Raw genomic sequence first — 24,383 nt, forward strand, 5'->3', positions numbered from 1 at the left:
GGCTGACTTCATAACTACGGAGAGCTTCCAAACAACTTAAACTAATGCTATAACCACTTTGAGACACTAGATGGCCTACTTGAATTATTAATACATTACAACACAGTACATCAACGTCACATTGTGTGCAATTTTTACCTGTTCCTGTATAATTATGCCCAGAAATATCCAAACTCAGGGACCAATCACATTTTATTAACTTACAATATTAACTCAATTAAATTTTGTTGACACAGGAAACCTATAAAGCTACTTTGTTTTCTTGGTACACAAGAAAATTCACAACAGGAATTGACAAGGGAATCGATAAAGAATCCGATCAATAAGCAGTATCGATAAGGGCATGGGTATTGACAAAATCTTATCAATTCCCATCCCTACTTGATACCGGATGATAAGTGGTCAGTTTTCTGCTGTGTTATGTGTTGCGTAAACATCAGCAAACTGCTTCTTCTCAAGGAAAATGTTCTCCACCAGGGGGCGATTTGGAGAAAATATGTCGGGACTGTTGATTCCTATAGACATGCCTGTTTAACTAAATATCAGATACACTTAAAAAATGCCTGGCAAGTACTTTAGTATGTACCATTTTTAATATTTTCTATTTTTGTCTGTGTCAGAAATTGCACAAAAATAATTGCTGGATTTCTTTCTCATTTTTGTCACCTCATTTTGACTTCTTGTGTTGGTCATGAAGATGTCATTTGAGATGTTGCAGAGTTATGACTGATCTACGAAGGGTGTTAAGTGTCGAAAAAGGGTCTGAAGAATACAACAGTTGCCACTAAAACTGAAAGTACGATTCACCAGTCAGCCGAGTTTAAGAAGCTGAGATGACTGAAAAACCACCGGCCAACCACATAGAGCAGATCTGACAAGAGCCATCCTGTTTGTAAGATGAGAAATAATTCAAAAGAAAACAACATTCCTGAGGCTTACATTTCCCTATCCTCATGTTTTAATTGATATGTCTAAATAAGTGCTGCCAAAAAAGCACTACAGTAAAACTCTTAAGTCAACAGGATATCCAGACTCTCGGGTTTCATGCATGTGATCTGGAGGGCGCTGGACGGCCTTCCTTCCATGCTGTAGTGACAGTGTTATGAGGTAAGGTCAGGCTTAGCTTAGCTTAGCTTAGCTTCCAGCTGGAGACAGTCAGGTGTTTAAAAATGGAAGGTAGGGACATTCTGAGGAATGGAGGAAGTGGGAGGGCACAAGAAGCTGGTTGCTGGAAATATCAACTACAACAAATGCAGTGTCATGAGGAACTGTAACCAGAGCTCCTCCCGGATATGCCCCAGTTGCGACCTGCCCCCCTCACCCCCCGTCTGCATGCAGCATTTCTTCTGTGTCATGTCAAGCGAAGAGGAAACAAAGACAAAGACTGACACAGGCTTCAAAGTCACGCTGTCAACTTTCTCTGCTCTGCTTTCCCCTCTCTGATTCTCACCTTACTCTTAGCACCTTCTCACTCATGTTACACAAACCCTCAATCTTACATTACCCCTCCTGTTATTTTAATGATCCACTTGGCTTAGCATGGAGGGTTACTTTCCCTCTCCGTATGATCACCCCCTGACAGTTTGTCTTTCCTGCGTGCGCTCCAAGGCTAAAAATAACAAGCCCCCCTGTAGTCATATGGTCACCAGGGGGAATCATGGGCTGGCTTTCCCCGCTCTGTTATGCAAGACGTCACAGCAGCATAGGTGGTTTATTGGATTAGCGTGGTGGCAAAAGGGTATGTGGATCCAGGCAGCAACTGGAGATTAGACAGTGGTGCCTACTGCTTACGAGGGGAAACTTCCTACTGCAGAGCCTGCGATTATCACACGGACTGTTTAAAGACACAATGGGTTGCAGTAAACAAATGACTCCCAGAAGCTACTGGAGTGCCTGTTTGTTTAATGAATGAACTGTTAAATAGCCAATAGGTATTGTTTGTCCAGACTTCAATCATCCAGTCCTTAAAAAACCTCTCAAATAGTCAGGATGAGCTGTTTGGCATTTGCAGAGAAGATATAGCACATTTTTCATAGGTGCAACCCACATTCTCAGCTCTGCTGCTCATCCATGCATGTTCCTTACAAATATGGTACAATTTAAAAAAGGAAAACAATATAATAGGGATGCACTATAGGGATATTTGAATTTTTTTTTGCCGATATCCAATATGCCAATTTAATATAGCCAATACCAATACCCATGCCGATATTTTTTCTGGGCACATAACTGCAGAGATCATCGTCTTCTGTATTGGAAGTAGCATATTGTATTATGGTGCAAACTCTTATCACATTTGTTATGTAATATTCATTTTTTGATGCAAAATAAGAAAAATATATACTTGAAAAAATAAATAAATAAATAAATCCTTCTTGAAAGCTGGATGATGTTATTTAAACATAAACATTAATCCCAAATTGAATAAAATAGTTTACTTTGGTAAATGGTAAATGTGCCTAAAGTAGTCAGATGTATGTACTTTACAGACTGCTGCCTCAATTCAAGTTTAACTTAAAATAGGAGCCAAATTAAGGACTGGTCAATCTGAACTGTGCCAATAAAAACACAAAAAGTGCAAAAAATATCTGCAGCTTTAGCCCATTTTTTTATTGGTTTATTATGCTTGCGGAATTCGGTATGTTAACCAATATCCGATGTTTTATTTTCAAGCTGATATCGGCCAATTTCCGATAACATGCCAATAATATCATGCACCCCCCCACCCCCCCCCCCCCCCCACCCCCCCAAAAAAAAAAAAAAAAAAAAAAACAGAATTTCCAACGGTATAAAATCTATTGCCAAGAAGGATTGCTACAACAAAAGAATGATCCACCAAAAATTGAATTTCCTTACTTGTTGTGCCAAGTAGAGAGGGGTACCAGATTAGGTACTTTTGTAGGTACTGACCTAATTCTGTCAAAAGTACCGAGTACCAATTCAGATTAAACCAAAAGGTACCATGTTTAAGAACCTAAATGCATCTTTGTGACAATGAGGGAGTGGATGAGTAGGTAATTTTCTATGCTGGACATGAACATTGCATTTCAAGGTGATAAACTGAAGTAAAAATATGTCAAATTGAAAAAATATATATTCTATCATTAAACAAATTGATATTTTTTACCACATTAACACAAAAAAGTACCAAAAATTGGTACCATTGAGTACCGGTACCGATTGCCAGGTACTTGGCATCGGTACTGGGCATTGGTACTGTATCTTTTGAAATGTAACAGGTAACCTATCCCTAGTGCCAAGTTTAGATACGCTGGTAATGCCGTTCATAATCTAAGAATCTTTTCCAAAGTTTCACTACAACAGCTTAAAAAACTCTTTTAAAAAATCAGCCAGAAATTGTTTGATCTTCTCCACAAATTAGGCCATTATATTAACTGAAACATTGATCCTCTCAATCTGTATCCATGCTTCGCAGAAAGTCACCCCCCATCCCCCAAACTGATTTTTTTTCTTCAAGTCACAAGACCAATCTCTACCATTCTATGGGCTCTGCAGGCCGGTAATACCTGAAGGACAAGGGTTGGGAGTAGTGCTGAGTGGAAAAAAAAAGGATGATACCTCACTGATGTGATCACTAATGCACAAAAACAGACTTTCAGTACTACACTTTATAAAATTGACTCCAATGTCACCACAAAAACAATAGTATCACTGTCCTTTTCCAGGGATGCCCCAGTGGCCTTTGAGTCCAGAAATCTGTCATGAATCAAAGAGTGGCATATCAGTTCGTGTGTCTCTGTTCCCAAGCCGTATAATACTAGGACAGGGTTTCCTGAAAAAGGGTATTTCAGTTTTCACTGAGATATGAATCTTTTTGTGCAGCACAAAAACATCCCAGTGTTAAAGTTTTCCCCAAGCCTCCTGACTGATCATTTACAAGTCAATAGAAATAGATTATATGCCAAACAGAGATCTGATCAGACACACAAAGGAACAAAGCCAGCAAACAAAGTCAGTGGAAAAACTGGATGTTTGAAACGCCTGAATTATCAAGTACACAGTCTCTACAATAACAAATGACAACTGAGTGCTTGTGTCACTGGTTACTGCAGCAGCCCAGGGCTTGTGTGAAATAGCAGGCCAGTAGAGCTGGTTGAGAGCTGTGATTGATGTTGTGTCTCTGTGTTGTGAATGAGAACTCGCAGCAGGCTCCTGTATGCGAGGGTAGGCCAGGTGCTGCAATGCACCAGTTGCAGCTGATACTGCTCCTGCCTAACTATGTCCTTCTGCTTTCTGCATACAGCAGCTCCCACACAAGGGACTGTACACAACGTTTGGGTGAAAACAAATGTTCTGTTGTGTAATATACAAATATGATGTATGTTTGGGTCTAAGTAATGGTGTTTTATGCAGTATAAATAATAATTAAGTGTGTTTTTAACATTTTGAAGCAGTATGCTGCAAGCACTCATTATATTGTGGGGCTTGAAGAATCACCTGTATTATTTCCTTTCCAAAAGCAGCAGTGTTGATTCCACTGGTTGCAAAATGAAGTCAGTTGTATGCGTGCTACCAGAAAACGATCTTATCATTGATTAATCATCTTAAAAAATTGTTGGTCTCAGCAGATAGGCAGTACTGTGTTCTTTCAAGACAATCTGGTTACAGACATTGAACTCAGGTATGCTCCAAGGCGGTGGTTCTCAACTGGTGGTTTGTGGGTCAAGGGCTTTTAGCAAAAACAAAACTAGAATAAAACTCCTGTGCTTTTATTTTGCCAGGATTTTTTAAAGCAGTGGAGTGCTGACTATTCACACTCCTTGATGGCAATGATAGCTTGTAATGCTAATTGACCCCTGCCATTTTAAATTATAGACAACCCATAAAGTTTGTTTCTATGGGCTCATTGATCATGGTGAAATGAAAGTGAAACTTAAGATGTAGATTTTCATACATTGAGGACAAAGAAGAAAGCCTTTGAAACTGAAGTTGCATTTTCGAAACAAAACACCTTCCTATCAAAAAAAAACCTCCTTGAGAACGTTTAAATACAACTTCCTCCAAGATTTCCCTTGCCATGGGTTACAGCTTGTCATTAAGGGGTGAAAGTGGACACCAAAACCAGACTGGTTGAGAACCACTGCTCTGGGCACTGTTACCAGTCAACAGCGGGCGACTACAGCATCTCTTCAACAAGGACAGAAGAATTGCAACACAAGTCCAGCCTCTTGTCCAAACATCTTTCAAGTCTAGCTGGCTACAGCAAGGACCCACAAAACCAATATTTGATGTAACAGAGGCTGAGTCCACTTCTTTTGTACAGTCTGTGGGTAGGCCTTGTGTGTTACATTTTCAAGACAAGCCAAAATAAACTGAAACATGTCAGCCATAGTTAAATCAAAGAGCTTATTATGCCTACAGATCATCAGTGTTAGCTTTTCCGTAAGTTCTTATATCATGCCACCTCAATGAAAGATATTTACACCACTGCTTCACTTCATCTGCACTATGTGGAGGCCAAAAGCTGGTCAATGCTGCTCCACCTCTGATCCTACATCAATGTGGTGCTACCACTGTGTGTTTTGTAGTCATGCCTCTTGCATCCTACAACACCAAAATGCAAAGTGGACTCACAAAATGGTATGCTAACATTACACCATTGTAAGGTTATGTGTGGGTTTTTTGCCTTGTTTAAGTTGCACCCTGTCTAAAAATGTAGTGCTTTTAGGAACGCAGTAATAGATTACTTCAGTACCTGATAATCTATTGATCATTCAGGCGATCAGTCAAGTAATCCATAAAGAAATGTAAATTGTATTATCTCTACTGTCCTGTGTAAGCTATTGTTAGATATTTGCAGCGAGATTTCCACCCTTTCATTGATTGCAACTAGGGATGCACCGATCCGATCCTGGTATTGGGTATCAGCCCCTATATAGCCCCTTAAAGCTGGATCAGGTATCGGTGGAAGAAGGTTGGTCCAAACTTGACACTAAGGCTAAACTATGATTTAGTCTACAGCAGGGGTGGCCAACCTGTGGCTCGCCAGGTAGCGAGTAGTGGTGTACCAATGAATCTAAATTATTGATATTTTGATGTTGTGATCAGTATTGATCAATACTTGGGTGACGAGATTGATACTTAAGTTTCAGTTTCTTTTCTCGACTTGCACATGTGCTCATGGCTATCTAGATAGATGGATGGATGGAACTTTGTCTCGTCTGCAGTAAAAACGGAAACTTTTCTTAGACACAGCTCCAAGTACAAATTGAAACATGCTTACAAACGCAATAAATGTCACTTAAAATTTTGAAGTGTATTGATTTTTATCTTATGTACTTTCGTTTATGTGTGAGAGTAAGTGCATTTTTGATGTGGCTCTTTGTAGTGCCATGGTAGTTTTTGTGGCTCTTGGTCTCTGACTGGTTAGCCACCCCTGGTGTACAGGGTATAAAGTTTACAATTGAATTGTCATTTCTGTAAGATTTAAGCTTTGCTTTAACCAAAATGCTGTTAAACATTTAAACACGTATACGTTTATATAAATATCAACCTCAGTGATTCCATATGTTTCCATTTTATGTCTTTTGCTCAAAACACTGCCAATCTTATCCCACAGTAGGGCATGCAGCTTATTATTGAACGCTTGTATCAGATCAGTAACAGTATCGGTCAATACCCAAAGTCCAGGTATCTGTATCTGTATGGAGACCAGAAAAGTTGGATCCGTGCATCTCTAATTACAACTTCAAAAAAAAAAAAACTTGGTCTTTGTTCTGTCAACCTGTTGTGCTCTTGAGTTGTGCTTCAGAAGTCTCAAGGAGCCTTCTACCTGATGTCCAAGTTTTTGCACAGCTGCTATTCTCGCACACCTTATCCAATTAAAGGCTACATATTACACCCTTTAATAGGATTAGACCAGTAAAAGCAAAGCCAGAGCCAGAGAGTAGTGAGCTGGGCTGTCAGATAAACAGTGGCCTAGTACTCTGGCCCATCAATCTCACAATCTCAGTTTAATCAAATGGATAAAGGCAGACATCTTTCAACTTTCAGCAACATCTGACGACAGCACGGTTTTATGGCAGGATGCAGAGCTGCTCCTGCTGACAGATCAAAAGCAACAGTCAAAACCAGCTTGACATTTATGCCTTCCTAAATGTAAAAGGAGCACAAAGGCCATCCCGGGCAGCCCAGTGCAAAAAGCTAGTGGTCAGAAGTGAGGAAACTTCTATCCTCAAAATAGGCATTTCCTCAGATAGGTAGATTAATGGGATCTGCCTCTCACCAAACTTTGATTGTGTGTTGTGTTTCCTATACACTGAGTGGATAACTAACTAAAGCACTTCCTCAAACGTCTCACAGGAAACTGCTCTTAATTCCCCGGTGGACACTGGGCATATCTCAGCTCTAATTAAATTAACTGCAGGCACGTCATGGCTGAACTACCCTGACATCAATAAAGACGGTAAAAATGGGAAACTGGGCGGATACTTGCTGCTAATATAGCTTTTAATTTTCTTTATATTAGGCTCCATAACAACATTCTACATCTATTAATAGAGCAGGCTTATTTCCCTAGTTGTGTGAAAACAGTGTACGGGGCATGGAAAGTAAGCGAGAAAAGAGTAACAAGGAGCCAAATAAAGCTCAGTCAAAGTAGAGATCAGAAGCACACAGCCCTGGAGGGAAAGCCTCAGGAGGAAGGATCAATGCCATCAAGTGTCGTAATGAGTTTGGATGCAGGCCAGATGTCAGGATTATTGCTTGTGTCAGCCAACAGACAGGCAGAAGGAACAATAGTCACAAGGGGGCACGTATTTTGGAGTGAAGGCCCAATGGGAAAAAGCTGGGCCCAGCATGGCTTGGCATCCGGGGAGGCATGCCGGTCTTCCCCGATCTGTCTCTTCATGCTTCGGCTTGCTGTCAATTGTAGGTTACACAATCACGCTGAGACCATCAAGCATGGAAAATCCCCTGATGCTCAAGAGCTTCCAAAGATACTTCAAGTTTTTTTTTTAATCTGTCATTTTTCTGTTTTTTATGTTTTGATTTGTTTATGCCAAACATCTCTGAACAGTCACATGATATAATGTGTTTATATGCCAACAACTTTTGGACAAACACATCCTCCACAGATTTATGATGTCCTCATGGTAATGCATTAACATAGGTCAGGCGCAGGTGGTGGGGGAGGGAAATTATTGCTGCAATGACTGTCAACTCTGACAAGATTAAAAGCACCTGATGCTAGCAACGACAGGAACAAAAATGACCTGATCCACACGCATGTCACCTGCATATGATGACACACAGGTTAAATATTAAAGCACAATAAACACAAGGCCTCCAAGAGCTGACCAATGCTTCAAAATACATTCGAAGAATACAACTACAGGCCACCCAAATGTAAAGATATCTATTATTCTTCTTCTAATAGGAAACGTTTGCTATAAACCATATATTTTAAGAAACCCAGCTTTTCCTGCTACTCATGTCTGACCTTAAGTAGAGCTTTTCCAACACTTCATCCACAAAAGACATGATGTCACACACTGGGAGTGATTCTTTAATCAGGAGCTCTTTTCAGGTATAGAAAAATTGAAAAAAAAAAAAAAAAGGGCTTTTTTTGTTTTTCATTCTATTTGATTGCAAAGTATTTACCTGGAATAAATTAAATTCATTAGTTGGCAAGCTTAAGCTCTAATGAATCCTTAAATAAGTATTAAAAAAGCACAATTTTCTCAACTGTAATGGACAAAAGTTGTGACAATATTTCAACAAAAAATTCATATGATATTGAATTTAGAGTTATTTAACACTTCTTTGAAAGACTATGCTCCATAAAAATGTCCCTCATTATTTATATTACAGTTCAGCCAAAATTTAAAAGAGTTATGGCACTAAAATAGACGTCACATGGTTGACGGGACAAACCTGTCTCTACAACATTAAAAATTAAATTGAAAATTAAATTAAAATTAAATTGAAAATTAAATTGAAAATTAAATTTCATGGTTGGTGACACAGTTGACATTTTCTCCATTTTTTGGCCCTTGTGCTAACTGCATACTTTGAACATGGCACCACCTGACCTCAATCACCTTATATTTCTGCGCATTTTCTTCACATTTATAGTAAAAACACCAGTAAATGTTGATGACACAGTTGACGAACAATTCATGCGCCCCATGTACAGACAATTATTTTAATGAAATATTGATGAGGAGGAGTTTAAACTTGCTACACTTTCTTCATGGTTCCCACCAAAAAGGATGTGACTTAAATTGATTTAAGTCATGTGACTTTGGAGCGAACCATTGCTGATTCATAGGGCTTTTTACAGTGGGTAACACAGTTGACACAGATTTCTTGGACACACACAAAGTGAATTGTTTTATCCATATAAATTATTAAAATAGTTTTTAAATCACCTTCTTTCATGTTTTAATGGTTATTTTTAGGGATGCACGGAAATGAAAATTTTGGCCAGTACCAATATCCGGTATTAATATTGCTGTTAGGACCGATAACCGATATTTACCAATATCATTATTGCTAAAAAAAAAAACAGAACAAAACAAAACAAAACAAAAACAACCTGAGATGATGTGTCGAGGTAGTTCAGAGAGAAAGAGCAGCGTGATCATGAGAAAATATGACCATGGAGAGGATCAAAGGATGTAGCGCCCGAGATGAATGCGATCAGAAAAGTATGTTTTGTGAGACATAAAATAAGACAGCCCACTCTTCTTATGTAGTTTTGGTGTTTACATTGTCATAGAAAACAATATTATTTGGTTCTTGAAAGATCGTTCAAGATGCTCTGGGGATGACCGGCAGCTAATGAGTAAATATCTGCCCACTTCTACACATCGGCCGATACCAATGTGCTAAAAAAATGACCAACATTGGCTGATACCGATATTGATATCGATATATCCTAAATCCCTAACAAATACTGAAAATAATAAACAAAAAAAAGGATTGTTCTTAGGGGTGCACCAATCACAATTTTCTGGCCAACCACAATCTTTAAAAAGCCTGACTTGCCGATACCGATTTTTATTTTTTATTTCTTATAACTGACATCATATACCTCGAATGTTCTAATCTTATTTTATTGAAAATCATTGAACAATACCTGTGAAACAATAAAATCTTTATGTTTTAACTGAAACAACCAATAAAGTGACCTGAGTTTTAGGTCTCCCAGCATAAAGCAACAATGGCTGGCTGCCAGACCTTCCCGGAGGTATATAAGATCGATTGATCTGTGTCAATTTCCTTAATTCTGGGGGATCGGCGACCAGTGCATGTCTAATTCTTGTGTTACTTATGAAGAGCAACCGTCATTTGAGAAATCAGACAGCACAAAAACTGCAAATTCCAATACATGATATGCATTTTTAGCTAAATAAATTATGGAACCTGTTCACGTTCTATATGAAAAGAAATTGAAATATCCCCCATATGATCCACTGCAAAATTGGTCATTGCTTGAAATTAATATTTAGCAAAATTGTTAAGTATATCCCATGGACTTGAAAAGTACTCCTAATTAAAGAATCACTCTGAATGTATCTTACAACCTCTTTTGAGTCTGCCCTAACTATATCTATAATCAAACACAGATGATTCAGTCAGCCCGATCACAAAGGCTTCCAAAAAAAAGGTCTATGACTCCGTCCCCCAAAACATAAAAAGGTATTTTGTTCTCCTAGAAACAGGTCTAAGCAGAGTCCAATCTAAACATCAAGATAGCGGACAAACACTAATGAGCCTGAGAGAGTTGTAGGCCGGTCAATAAAGTGTAGATGAGGAGGCACGTGATCTGGCGGCAACTAGGCTCCCACACAATCCATTCAACAACCCAAGGGTGGGTGGGTGGGGGTGGGCAGCTTGGAGCTATTGACATTGATTTAACACCAACAAATGAATGGCAGCCAAGCTACAGTGAAGAGGCTCTGGGAATAAAACTGCAGCAGATTCTGGAGTAAAAAAATGAAAGAAGCAAAGGAATAATGAGTGAATTTTCTCATATAGAAACCTCCATCACACTGAGACCTCTATATGAGATTCCTTTAATGGAGTTCAGATAAAAGGTGAGATGCGATATGAAGTTTATCAAAGTAAGTTGGCACATTGTTTGCCCTCACCTGATGCTATCTACCACAGTTATTGGGGTCAAATTTGTTCCAAATCTCTGTGCTTTTGGGATTTCTCAATCTCACTGAGCCTAATGTGCCACTTATATCTGCTCATTGCCACCACAGAAAGATCTGCACATGATTCATTTATGCCAGATAAATATTTCAGTAGACAGAGCAGCCACAGTCTATTCATAGGAATCAAAGTCCCAGAGATGAAAGTCCCTCCTCCCCTGCCCCAGACCGTTTATGAATGGGAGGGAAGAGATGGATGAGGATATAGATACTGCCTCAATCTAAGCAACAGTAACATCCATAAGTCGCTTATCAGATCACAATGCTGTAACCAGCCTTCACAACAACAACAGGGCAGCTGCAGAATTAATCCTCCTCCCCGTTTGGGCTCCGTCTGGCTTCACATGTGCTCGGGCGGCCTACCATGGGACAGACAATCCAGGGACAACGTGGGCAGCTGGGGCTTGCTGTGACATCACAGGGATGCTGTGGCTCAGCTTAGCGAGAGATCTGCAGGGTCAGAAAACCTTTCCACTGTTTGTGAGTTTATGAATGACAAAGGGGAGGGACAGATGGTACGCAATTAAAAAGTCTGGAAACAGGAAACAGACGTTGTGAATACCAGGAATTGGAGTTATGAAAGTGTTTTTACTGACCTTAAACTACCACCTTGCCTTTTCAAAACTAACAATTGTGGCAAACCACAGCCCAGGTTAAAGGGAATTTTATCAGATCTATTGGTATTTGAAAGATTTAATCAAATATTTGTCTATCTGGATGCTGTCACTGAATGAGAAAGTAAAGAATCATCACAGTAGAATAGAATAGAACAGAAAAAAATAGAATAGAATAGAATAGAATAGAATAGAATAGAATAGAATAGAATAGAAAATAATTTCTTTATCCCCAAGGGGAAATTCAGGAGTTGCAGCAGCAATCAAGAAAACAAAAGTAAGAAAGTGTATAAAAAGTGCAAAAAGGTCGATAAGAAAATAGATGATGACAGCTTGTCCATCATCCTCCAGTTCAGCCAGCCTCCACCTCCACAGGGTCCAGAGCTGAGGTTCTTCAGCAGTCTGTTCAGTCTCTGTCTCCTGGATCCTGTCTGCTCTTAGCAGGTGAAATTCTTCCAATGTGGCGTTGGTGTCTGGTGTTAGCTCCGTTAGCCATGTCTGTGAATAGCATGATGCTACTCTGCCTTCTGGTATTCCCTCTGTTGCTGGGTTATCACAGCTAGCTCGTCCACCTTATTGGAGATAGATCTTAAATTCCCAATAACAATGGATGGAAGGACAGGTCAATGTCGTCACTTCTTAGCTCACACCTGAGAACCAGCACGTCGTCCTCACCTCCTTCTCCTCACCTTGTGGGGAAACATCAGGCCTTGCACCAGTTAGCATTGACATGCTACAGGCAACTAACAGCTGATTTTCGCATGTAAACAATGCGTCCTTGGTTACATGTAGGATCTCAAATAGGGCTGCAGCTATTGAATATTTTAGTATTTGAGTATTCTACTGAAAATCCCATCGATTAATCGAGTAATCGGATAAAATACATTTTTGTTTAGTTAAAGAGCAGTTATTTTTCAAACGAAAAATTTTCTCTTTAAGAAATAGAATTTTCTGATACAGCTTGTCAGTAAGAGCACTTGCTTTGGTTGCTCCAAAATTTGTAAACACACTTTGACACATTTTTTGTGCCTTGTACATCTCATCAAATGTTGTGGACCCAAATGGCACCCGTTTCGTAGAATGACCCATTAGTCTCCAATTTCCAGAAAAGAGGCTAGATTTGTTGCTCGTTGCTATTTTGTTTAAGAGGTAGCTTGAGGGGTCTGAAAACTCTCTTAATATGGCCTCAGCTCTTTTAGAAATACAACTGATCTTTTTTAAAATTAAAAAAAAAAAAAAACAATTCCTTGAGACGGAGAAAATTACTCGAGTAATTTTTGTAATCGAGTACCTCGAATCATTCGAGGAATCGTTTCAGCTCTAATCTCAAGACAAACACAGGAGCAAAAGTAGTAAAAATATCACTGAAGACACAACCAGTTTGGTGTCAATGACGAACTAATGAGCTGTATGAAGTTATGATCCACAACCACAGGGAGGCACCTAGCAGCCTAGTACTGATTTGGCATCTTCTTGATGGAACCTCAAAAGTGATGGATGTCCTGACCTGGTCAGCTTTCTCAGCTCTCAATCCAGGTCTGATCAGAGGAGTTAAAGAGTAATGAAAAATCTAAATTCTCTGCCATGAAGATGGGTTGCTTGCCTAAAACAATTCACATTTCTGTAATTCCTTTGGCCTTTTCACAGTGATGAAAATGAGTGCCCCTATGTTTACCCTGAGAGTATGGAATGAAGAAGAGCAACTCCAGAGCCTTGTCCGCCCATGCACATTTTGTTTTCTTGGTGATGACTGTCAGCGAAGTGGGCTAAACCACTTTAGATCCAGACTACAGTGACATTACAACCTGCTCTGCTGTTGTCCACTGTGATTGACTCTTTGGCTGACAGTGCTGTCAGCAGGCTGGCTGGAGAGACCCTGGGTGGCGGTTTGGGAATTTATAACTTAATATGAGCAGCAGGCACAGTTTTACATCCTCTGACTGTGTAGAAACAGTTTGTCAGTTTGAAGAAAAGAGGCCGTTATATTACCAGGTTAAGATGTTTAAGAGCTCAGCATTTTACGACAACGACCCAATCAGACACAGACAAAGAGTAATGAGATACTTAATAAAGTGCAGGGAGACAAATTAATATCAAGTTCAAACACATATCTAAAAGAAAAGAAGAATTCTTGATAAGCACAACCACACAGAATAAAGTCATATGTTGTCTAAAAATAGCCGTTACATCCAAATGGCTGAGCAATGATAACTAATCCATCCCAGTGTTTCTCTGATGTTCACTGACCTGATGTGACATGTGAGGTTATGCATTAGCTCAGAAGGAAAAACAGGCAACCCAATCATTTCCATACCACAACAGAGAGAAAACATGCACAGTAAGTTCAAAAATACCCTTCATCTCCACAAATAAAATACTCAAAATGAATGAAATAATTTCCTGTTACCACTTGAAGCCTTAATCTTCAGCAGCATGAAAGTCTTCCAGTGACAGCAGAACTGTGTCCTTGTTTGACTTTGCATTGAGAAAGGAACAGGGTCAAAAAATCTCCAATACCATTGAGGTCAAGAGAGGCAAGACTTTCATCTTGCCAACAGTTGCGTGGTGTTGCCTCCCTGTGGAGCGCCTGCCCACACCTCTCCATCTGACCTTGTCATCCCACTGTGACACCAGCACATTGACTGTCTCTTGGCACATGTGGACCTGGTGCATCCTGCTGTTCATGTTGTGCGTCATATACATGAACAGAACCAGGCTCCTTCCACCGGTGAAAAATACATAACTGCCAGAGCGGTTCAGGTTTTCCTTTCTTTGTGTCCATAATGGTGCTTTAATGAATTATTTGACGTTTGGGAAAGCAGGTGAAAACAAAGGTACTGCACACCTCAAGTGCTGATGGTGAGGTTGACAAGTATAGAAGATTTATAAGAATATACTTGCTATGGAGCTGTTCCTGTGGCTCATACGTAAACTTCCAGTGATACCAAGGTCTAATCAAGTCCACCAAATAGACAGATGTGGACTGCCAAACCAGGGACGAGTCGTAACTTTCAGTTATTGTTAAATCATTTAATAGTGAAATTGAATACTTCATTTTGACTATTCTCTCTTTTTTGTTTAAAATGTATTTTTGTATATTTTGGCTAGCCCCTGGCTGTAATATGATATTACCCCATGATAGTCCTTTTAGTAATCAGAACACAATGATATTCCAAATAACATGAGACAACATGAGTTGCTGGGAAAGAAAGCGTTAAAATAAACAAAAGGTTAAGTTACAGTTTCTCTATGTAAACAACAATATCGAGATTGCAACCATATAACATATCAAATTGGAATATGTACCACTTAGCACATTAAACAGGTATCTCTCCCTCTTTCTTTATGTCTGTAGGGAGGGTGGGGAACTACTTGAACAAATGATCAATATTTACTTAGGATGGGTACGAGTAATCGAGTAATCGAGTACTCGAATGCTCGCCATACAATCGTGCTTTTGGCAACATAACTTGAACACACATCGTTACAGGTGTGACCTAGCGTTTTTCTTTGCCTCACTGAAGATACAAGGAAGGAAAGCTCTTAACAGGATACAAACTTAGGACTTCTCCGGCCACGGCTTCAGCACATCTAGACAGATTTCAGCAAAAACAATTGTTTTCCGGCAGCTCTCGAGGAACATGTTATGACACAGAAAGCAAATGCAGAACCGTGTGCTACACCTGCAAAATGTCAGTCAATAAAAGTGATGTCTGAAAGAGCTACGACAAAACTGATGGAGTTAATGTGCAGTGCAAGGTATGTTTTGTTAAACTTGCATGCGATAGAACAACTAGTTTGATGCTTAACAATACAGTGAAAACAGCTGAGGCAGGCAGTCTTGCATCACGTCAATTACTTTCCCTGTTAGCATGTTGACGTGACAAAATCATAGCGGAGAAGATCTGCTTGCTAATAACAGGAGGTGTGCTCCTATTAAGTTTTATGGCAGCTGAAAGCTTCAGAGAGCTCATGGCGTTTGTCAAACCAGAGCACAAGCCAACATCATGGACAACAACATCCACAAGAGTGGAGAGAGTGACAGCTGGGAGTGAAAAGGTGTATGTAAAGACTTTATTTATGGTCTGGGAGGTCTGGGACGATTAAAATTTAAAAAAAAAATCTGTGAGTATTTAAATATTCATTCATTAGATATTTAGTAAATTCGAATACAGGAATTACAGTTAATTCTCATCCCTAATATTTAGCCAGGATTGGTGAATTTTGTTGAACCACTTGACTCTATACTGAACCATTTAAGAAACTAAACATTTCAGTATTTGAGTTTTAAGATTCACCGTTCACCTCTAGTTTCTTTTTAATACTTGGTTTAATTCAACCAAATATAAAAGATGTTATAACATATTAAAAACTAGAGATAGACCGATATGGATTTTTCCGGGCCAATACCGATACTGACTATTAGTAGTCAAGGAGGCAGATAATCGATATCTGAAGCCGATATTAATTTGCAGTCAAAGTGGAAATATTGGTGTCAAAATTTTGAACAATACAAACTCCAACACTTAACACTTCATTTAAATACTTTTAAGTATGAGTTTATTAAACAGCTCCCAGGCTTAGCAGCATGTTTTATAAAGTTAAATGAAAACTTAAAAAATAAAAAGCTAAAGTTTTCTATGGTACATAAAGTTCCCCAAAATTTCAACGTAACTGCAAAAACTGTAATAATTGCATTGCTGATTGGCTGTTTCCCAAGCCATGGCTCTGCTTGTAACCAATCAGACGGTACTGTGGGTGGGACAGTGCTGGGGACTGAGTAGTGACTGCATCAGAGCCGCAAAATGCAGTTTTAAATTTGTTTCTTATTGGCCGTCGGATTAAAAAAAAGGCAGATGCCGATATGCCTTAAAATGCCAAATATCGGCCAGATAATCGGTCTATCCCTATTAAAAACCATCTGATGTCTGCATTTACATACCATACACTATATTTTATTTTATAATGTATAAACACCAATATACAGGAGATAAAAGATTGTACTTCATTTATTAAAATAATGACTTGTTATATTTAAATAAGCTATCCAGCCTGAACTGATCACTAGCTTTTGGGTTATTAAGCAGAAAAACTTGATATGAGATTGGTTGCCACTGCAGTTTTAGCAACCTCAAATGAGTTTTGGTTTTAGACCCAGAGAGCTCTTGATCTTTCTTGTCACTGAGCATTCATCTTGCCCATGCCTGCAAACTTTTCACTCATCAGCTCCTCTGCTCCATCACAGGTCGATATAACCGCACGCATGAGCAAACATTGGAATAGGGTTTTGTCTCTATATCCGTCTCTGTGAGGTCACGTGCTCATGAGCATTTTCACATCTCCACCTCCTCACAATGACCTGCCACATCCACTGTAGCTTGCAGACAGAGGAGAATCATTGAGGTGAGTGAAATTGAGTATCTGGAGAAACACATATTACACTGGCTGCAGGTTAGTGATGGAGCCAGCACACTAAGTGGAAAATAGAGGCGAGGAGATGCCCCATGCCGGCACACAGGCAGAGTAGAGAGGCCCGAGGGGACTTGATATGACACACCAGCGGCCCCAGACAGGGGATTTAGTGGCGTGTTGGGCTTTTGTGCCACATTATTATCAGCCAGTGATCCGCCAGGCACATGGGCAGCTTTCGATCCCTTCAGAAGGGAGCAGTCTATTTCCCTCCAGTTTCCCTCCCCATGCTGTTTTCACTATTCAGACAGATTGAGGCTTAGCTGGTGTTATTGAAATGCAACGTGGGAACATCCTGCTTCACTTACACATGAAAAAATAATCTTAAGAATGACAGAAAGGTAGGGTTAGGGTGCGTAAAGTGGAACCAGGCTAGTGAGAGTCTTACAGCACTGGTACATGGGCAACAAGAGCGGCTACAATCATGCGAACCGACTGACAAAAAAAAGATAGGCATTTAGTGTTGTGATAAACTTATCACAGAACAGGCTTACCTGCCTATCTGCACCTCAAGTGTCAACTGTAAGCAGGGATTTGGTCCATCTACAGATAAGCAAGCGAGCTAAGATGGCAAACAGGGTACCTCTGGCCATCTGTCTGGCTTTAACTTGCGTTGCTTCTGCCAATCAGCTTTAGCATCTAGACAGTGCAAGCAGGTATTAAGCGCCTTTCTGCCTATCATGGAAATTAGTATTGGAGAGATCAGCGTGTATAAGGTGCCTGTTGGTCTGTCATTGCAAGATCCAGTACTAAACATGCTGATTGCTACTGACGTCACCTGTACCCCAAGAGCCTGTGATAAGGTTATTTTGGCAACACATGTAGGCACACGCTGGCAATGATGTAGGATGTTTCCACAGCTCAGCGGAGGAGAGTGACAAGGAGCGGAGTGGCACGTGGTGGGCAAGACTGGGGAGTGTGCAGCATAGACAGCTGACACACAGGCCGCTGATGGATTAGGTGGTAAGCCTGGCAGAGGGCTGCCCTTTCTAGATGGAAGCCAGCCTGATGCAATGTGGTGATTAAAAAATAAAACTGAGGAGTGGGGAGTGGACTTTGGGTCCAATCAAAGAAATGTTGCAAAGGAGGTTGTGTGAAATACGTGAGGCTGCAAAAGGAGAAGCTTGGAGCCATCGCTGAGAATGATGCTAACAAAGAAAACATGATAGGTTTTCCGTGAAGTGGGGGGTGGTATTGTTTACTCGTTGTTATAGAGCCGGGCAAAACAGCATAATGGTTTGCTCTTTGTAACCTAAAAGGTAGTGTGTGGTGGTTGGGGGTTTGGGGGGAGGTGACAGCGATAGCTGCTGCATAATTCATGTGTTTCGCTCTTGTGACTGCAGCAGCCGCACTGGTCAACAGTTTTTTTTATGAATCTACAGTATATCAGCATTAAATAATTAAGATACCCCTGAGGAGGATTCATGGGTGTCTTCAACGAACACTTTAATTTCTGAGGTCCAGGGGGAGAAATTTAGCCGTAATCAGCAGCTCCTTAATGGCAATTTAAAACAAATCCTATAACACAAACTATCAAAGGAGGGGGATGAGAAATGAAATAAATGACACGCACACTGTTCGTGTTAATGAGTTTAAATTTGGGGGAGGCTTAATTGAGAAATGAATGGCTTTCACTGGCTTTTTACCACCTGTTTCTTTTAGAAAATATTGTTAAAACCACCTTTTTAAGTTTTTTCTTCTTTATTGTACTTATCATCTGTAATTGTATGCCCATACAGGTTGGTCTAACTTGCATGTGAAGTAGAGCTGAAAGGATTCCTCGAATGATTCGAGGTACTCGATTACAGAAAATACTCGAGTAATTTTCTCCGCATCGAGGAATCGTTTAATTTTTAAAAAGATCAAAGAGTGGTATTTCAAATAGAGCTGAGGCCATATTAAGAGAGTTTTCAGACCCCTCAAGCTGCCTCTTAAACAAAATAGCAACGAGCAACAAATCTAGCTTCTTTTCTGGAGTTTGGAGACTAATGGGTCATTCTACGAAACGGGTGCCATTTGGGTCTGCAACATTTGCTGAGATGTACAAGGCACCAAAAATGTGTCAAAGTGTGTTTACAAATTTTGGAGCAACCAAAGCAAGTGCTCTTATTGACATGCTGTATCAGAAAATTCTATTTCTTAAGGAGAAAAATTTCATTTGAAAAATAACTGCTCTTTAACTAAACAAAAATGTATTTTATCCGATTACTGGATTAATCGATGGGATTTTCAGTAGAATACTCCAATACTAAAATATTAGATAGCTGCAGCCCTAATGTGAAGTAGCTCGTCTATTGTACTTTCAAAGATTCATTAAGAAAAATGTGACACAAAGGCCACCTGTTGGAAATGCGCAGGCATGACTGAAAAATTGATAATGAGGATACAGCTTTTGGTTTATTGGAGGAAAAAGTTTTATAACGTAGAAACATCCTTAGATTTAAGAAAACAGATTTGTACTGATTGTCTAAGAGGCAAATCAATGCCTGGCTGGCAAAGAAACCCAATATTGATACCTCCAGAAATTCAATAAACAATGATAGTCATGCCTTGAATTTTCTTGAGCCTATCCTCCTGACTACCAGGAAAAAAAATATCATCCAATCACAAAGATTTTAAGATTCCCCAATCTTTGTGAGGTTATTAGAATACTGAACACGTTGTTTTTTGGAAAAAAAAGTTTTTTATATTTCAGATATTATGTGTCTACTACAGTGGACATTGGAACGTCGTACATGTGAAACTGAACCTTGATGGCAATCATTTCGTGCCAAAGAAAATACCAAAAAGTAAATATAAGAACAAGTTTAAATTGCAAAACACAAAGGAAAACTTTGCACTCTGTGAACATTAAATATGTTTTGCCCTTGCAGCCCGGATCTGCAACATCTTGATGCATATGTTTTTTTGGCTCCATTTCTGGAAGATGGATGGCATGTTGGTGTTGTACTCAGCAATCGCAAGGGGCCTTGACACCTGGACAAACCTTCTGTCTTTCTTGGACCTTTTTTTACAAAACAAACTGAAGGTGTACTTTGGATTCTTGCTCCACAGTTGCCGCCGACTGAACTTAGATGTGGACCAGTCTGCTTCATCTGACTCCTCTGCATCTGCTTGCCCTGCCTGAATTTCATCCTCAGAGCTCTCTGAATCATCTTCCATTGCCTCTGCATCTTGATCTTCATCAGACAACTCAATATCTGAGTTTCAGTCAACAATTGGCAGTAAAATTCTGTCTGCTTCTGAAAATGAGTCCCTTTCTTGTCATTTGAAAAAGAGACAGAACAAAATGAAGTAAATAACTAAAAATGTCCACTATGGGGGACAATTTTAAAACACTTAATTACAATGCTAAAACACTGTAAAAAATTATTCAGACAATGTCCAAATGTGTTGTTAAGAGTCCCATATAAAAGATGCCACCACAATTTCAAGCCAAAATTTGCTTATTAAAAAGTTTTATGCACTTACTTTTCCTCTTCCCATAAAATGCTCTTGCACTGATGGATGCCATGTTCCTTAATGAAAGAGAGAAAGGTACCAAAGCCCCACCCTTTAACATTTGGTATCAGTGAAAAGCTCTGTAGATGGCATGAGGAGTTTATTCAGTAGTGTGAAGTAAGTGGAGGATATTTAGGTTTAAAAATGTCCTCCACAGAGGACAAATTTGAACTACTAGTAGTCAGGAGGATATCACTGAAATGACTCAAAGTTTTTGTAATCATAAATAAAAATACAAAATCAATTTGAAAAAATGAATGCATTTAAGTAAGACTACTGAATATGATTTAGAATGACTACAGTCACATATTCTAAATGAACAAATCGATGGTGTCTTTCCATCACGGAAAATATATGTGGATACTCATTTTTCAAAGATGTCCCTAATATTTCGGACCGTAAAATATAAATTAATTAACAATATTTTTATTTCTCTTGTGACTTTGGACATATAGACCAATAAAGCTGTCAGTATCACTGGCTGTTCTCCGCTTCACGCTTCTCTGCAGCAGCTCTCAGATTGTTCTTCATGCTCACAAATACTGAATTTTTAAATTGAGTCGCATGGCTCTTTAAAAATGCATTTCCCACAGTCCTCACTACTTGGATGAAGGACCCAGTTCAGGGAGTACTGAGCACATACTTGACAATAAAACTGTCTGATAGTGAAGTTACAGCATCTGTAGAAATAAATCACACTACAGTTTTAGATTTTTGTTATCAATTAGATAATAAGAAGTGTGTTTTTTAAGGTTGCATGATGATGTGCCCTACTCACAATTTGAGTTATGAAACTACTAATTCAAGAGTATATAAATTATAAATGAGGGGGAGCTCTATCTAATTCACTTTAAGAGGCCAGGGTGCGTGCTTTAGCTGCCAGAAAATATATATTAAACAGTGATAACTCAGCCAGAGCGAACAGGTATTAATCAAAGCAAAGCTTTTCCAAATCACACTGCTGCTGTGCTATTTCATTTAGAGAGGAAAGCAAAAAACTTCAGTGAAAACATAAATAAACACTAAACCATATATTGATCCCTGTATCAGTTCAGAGAGGTCACGGGTCATGGCCAGCTACAAAAAGTGACAGGTGGAATTTAAAGACTTTATAAAGAAACCCTGCAGAGCAACAAGAGCTGGTGATAACCCTGGATGTGTCCAGCTATAGGTCCTCTCCTGGATAACTAACGTACCTTAACACCTAAAGCTACTAAGAAGCCGTATAAGACTAAGTAAAGAGATCCCATTATGAGAATTAAAATCACTTTACTAATGTGTGTCTGTCTGCACCCTCTCTCCCTGCAAACACAACTGAGATGCAGTGGAAAGTTACTGGTGCAGTGGAGGAGTGAGGGGGTCCCAGCAGAATTACAATGGCTGTATTATTATACCCACGCTGCTGTAGTTTCCATTTGCAGGGCAAAGAAGTTGTAATATTGTGATGTTCTCATTCAATTTTGCTGCTTTCTGATTCAAAGATACCTCTGTGGTGGAGCCTGGGAGGGTTGCCTGAGACCAGGTGGGTGTTGGTGGTTAGCTGGCTACACTAGAAGCGTTGCAGCAGGGGATAAATGGGTCTGAATTCTTAAGGCCTCAGAAACAAGCCATAAGTGTGAATTTTTAAGACATTAGTCCAAAATATGATGTTCTTGATGTAAGGTGAAGTTACTCATTATTTCAAGTGTTGAGAGATTGAGAACAACTCATATGGGGGATGTCAAATCACTTGTAGTCTAATTTTTCTATGAATTCATGTGTGACAAGCTAAAAGATAAATTGAATCCCTGCTCTGATATGTTTTATTATCTGTGATAAGGGTAAAGGAGTCCTAAATTCATTAATGTTAACTGTTAAAGGCTTAAAATCATTTCAAATGTCAGAAAAGTGCAAACACTGAAAAGTGCAGTTCATTCTTTATCCCTTGATTCTGAAAAAGAATGCACCAGAATAAATACTTTACCTGAAAATTTTAGTGTTTTTCCTATTGCAATAGTATAAAATCATAACAACTTGCTTACATATCAAGTGGTTGAACATTTGTGAATGAGTTAAAGATTCATGAAGCAGGTGGTTTTCAGCAGTCATTCCTTTTTTATTGCAGCTGAGATTGTCTGTATTGCTCTGTACCTTTAAGTGCTCAACATTATTGTTCTGTCCGTACTAATAAGGGGAAAAAAATAAATAAAATGACTGCAGATATTGCTAGGGGAATACTCCTTCTCTCTTGAGACTACTGATCCTCACCATTGTAAATGTAATAGAAAGTTATAGCATGACACAACATTAGTGGGAGATGAAAGCAATGATGGTGTGGTTTTAGAAAGTGTGGGAATTGGTTTGAGCTGTGGTGATGGTGTATGTTCCTGGCAACATCCCTGGGTTCAGGTGCATTTTCCCCCTTTTTATTTATTTTTATTTTTATTTTTTTTAGAGAACCCTAATGCAGGCAGACTCTCATTTGGTAAAGCATGAGTCTGGGAAACCCCCATGTTTTACAGATAAGAAGATACTTGCAGGATTTTATTTTCTTGAGCTAAACTGAATGAGAAAACAAGTTTCATCACTTAAGAATTCTACTGGAGACTCCCACTGAAACTCTCCAGGCCCTCGGGGCTTCCTTGACCCCTGTTGAGGTAACATTAATCACAGCTTTAGCTAGCAACTTATCTGACTGTACTTCAAGACAGACACCGGCCGGCCTCCCTGCAGAAGCACTTCAGAGGATCCACAAACATTACTTGAAACACACAAATAAGAAATAATGTTTCACATACCCTCAGACCGGCTACGTAGATCGGACATCGTTCTCTGGACGGGCGGCATCTCTCCCCGCAGTGCCGGGCGACGGCACCTGTCAAGCGGCCGCGGCTTGTTAGTTCTACTCCCTGTGGCCGCCGCTTCTGCAGCTCTTCTTAACCGTCAAAGAAGCTCAAATGAACGGCTATAAATTCAACATAGAGTCTCTCTCTCATGCAGGTACTGCTGCGTGTTAACTGAGATGTAAAGGCGAGGGAAGGAAAAATAAACATTCATTTCCTGGTGGTGACAGAACCATACCCGGGAGCTCACGGTGTCATGGATCCGACAGCATCCCGGTTCACACGGCGGATTAAGGAGCCGATAGACGCTTTCAGTAGAGCAGAAGTGGACACGGACTTACCATAAACTGACGTGAGGGGGACGGTGCCGCTTCACATTATGGACTGTACCACTTTCACCCGCAGCGGGAGGGGGGTGAGTCAAAATGAAACAGTTTTCAAAACGCGAGCAATCAACACAAGTTATGAAAAATATACTTACTTTCCAAAGATTTAAAAAGATTGTTTCATATATTGTATAACCGTCTGACTAGGTGGCGTTGGAAACACAAAAAACGGTTAAGTTGCTCGTCGTTGTGATCAGCCCCTCCCTCTGCAGTAGATGTTATTCACAGATTTGAAGACACAACAATAGTACAGTCAGTGGGTGGGAGTTGGCTTATCACAGTCCTGTCTTGTTTTTGTATAAAATACAGTTATAATATTCATAATAGCTCGTATTTACCTGCGAATCATCATCGCCCAACATCCTGCATTGGTATTTGGTCATTCTAACTAAATTAGACATGTTATGT

The 24,383-nt window shown here is 39.6% G+C and overlaps 1 protein-coding gene across 2 annotated transcripts in view; it reads right to left on the minus strand.

Moving 5' to 3' along the window:
• The window catches only part of atp8a1 (ATPase phospholipid transporting 8A1), a 143,193-nt gene extending 119,238 nt beyond the window's left edge, over window positions 1-23,955 (minus strand). Inside the window, exon 1 of one of the 2 annotated variants that reach the window (XM_074673515.1) lies at window positions 23,545-23,955. In XM_074673515.1, the coding sequence (XP_074529616.1) occupies window positions 23,545-23,593 (49 nt within the window). In that variant the 5' untranslated portion in view covers window positions 23,594-23,955. The remainder of the gene's footprint in view (window positions 1-23,544) is intronic. The other variant, XM_074673514.1, reaches the window with a different exon arrangement.
• Between the last annotated feature and the right edge of the window lie 428 nt (window positions 23,956-24,383).

This window comes from Halichoeres trimaculatus, unplaced genomic scaffold (genome assembly GCF_033239565.1).
Source record: "Halichoeres trimaculatus isolate MK-OKI-2021-1 unplaced genomic scaffold, fHalTri1.1 fHalTri1_scaffold_7, whole genome shotgun sequence".
Classification (NCBI taxonomy): Eukaryota; Metazoa; Chordata; class Actinopteri; order Labriformes; family Labridae; genus Halichoeres; species Halichoeres trimaculatus.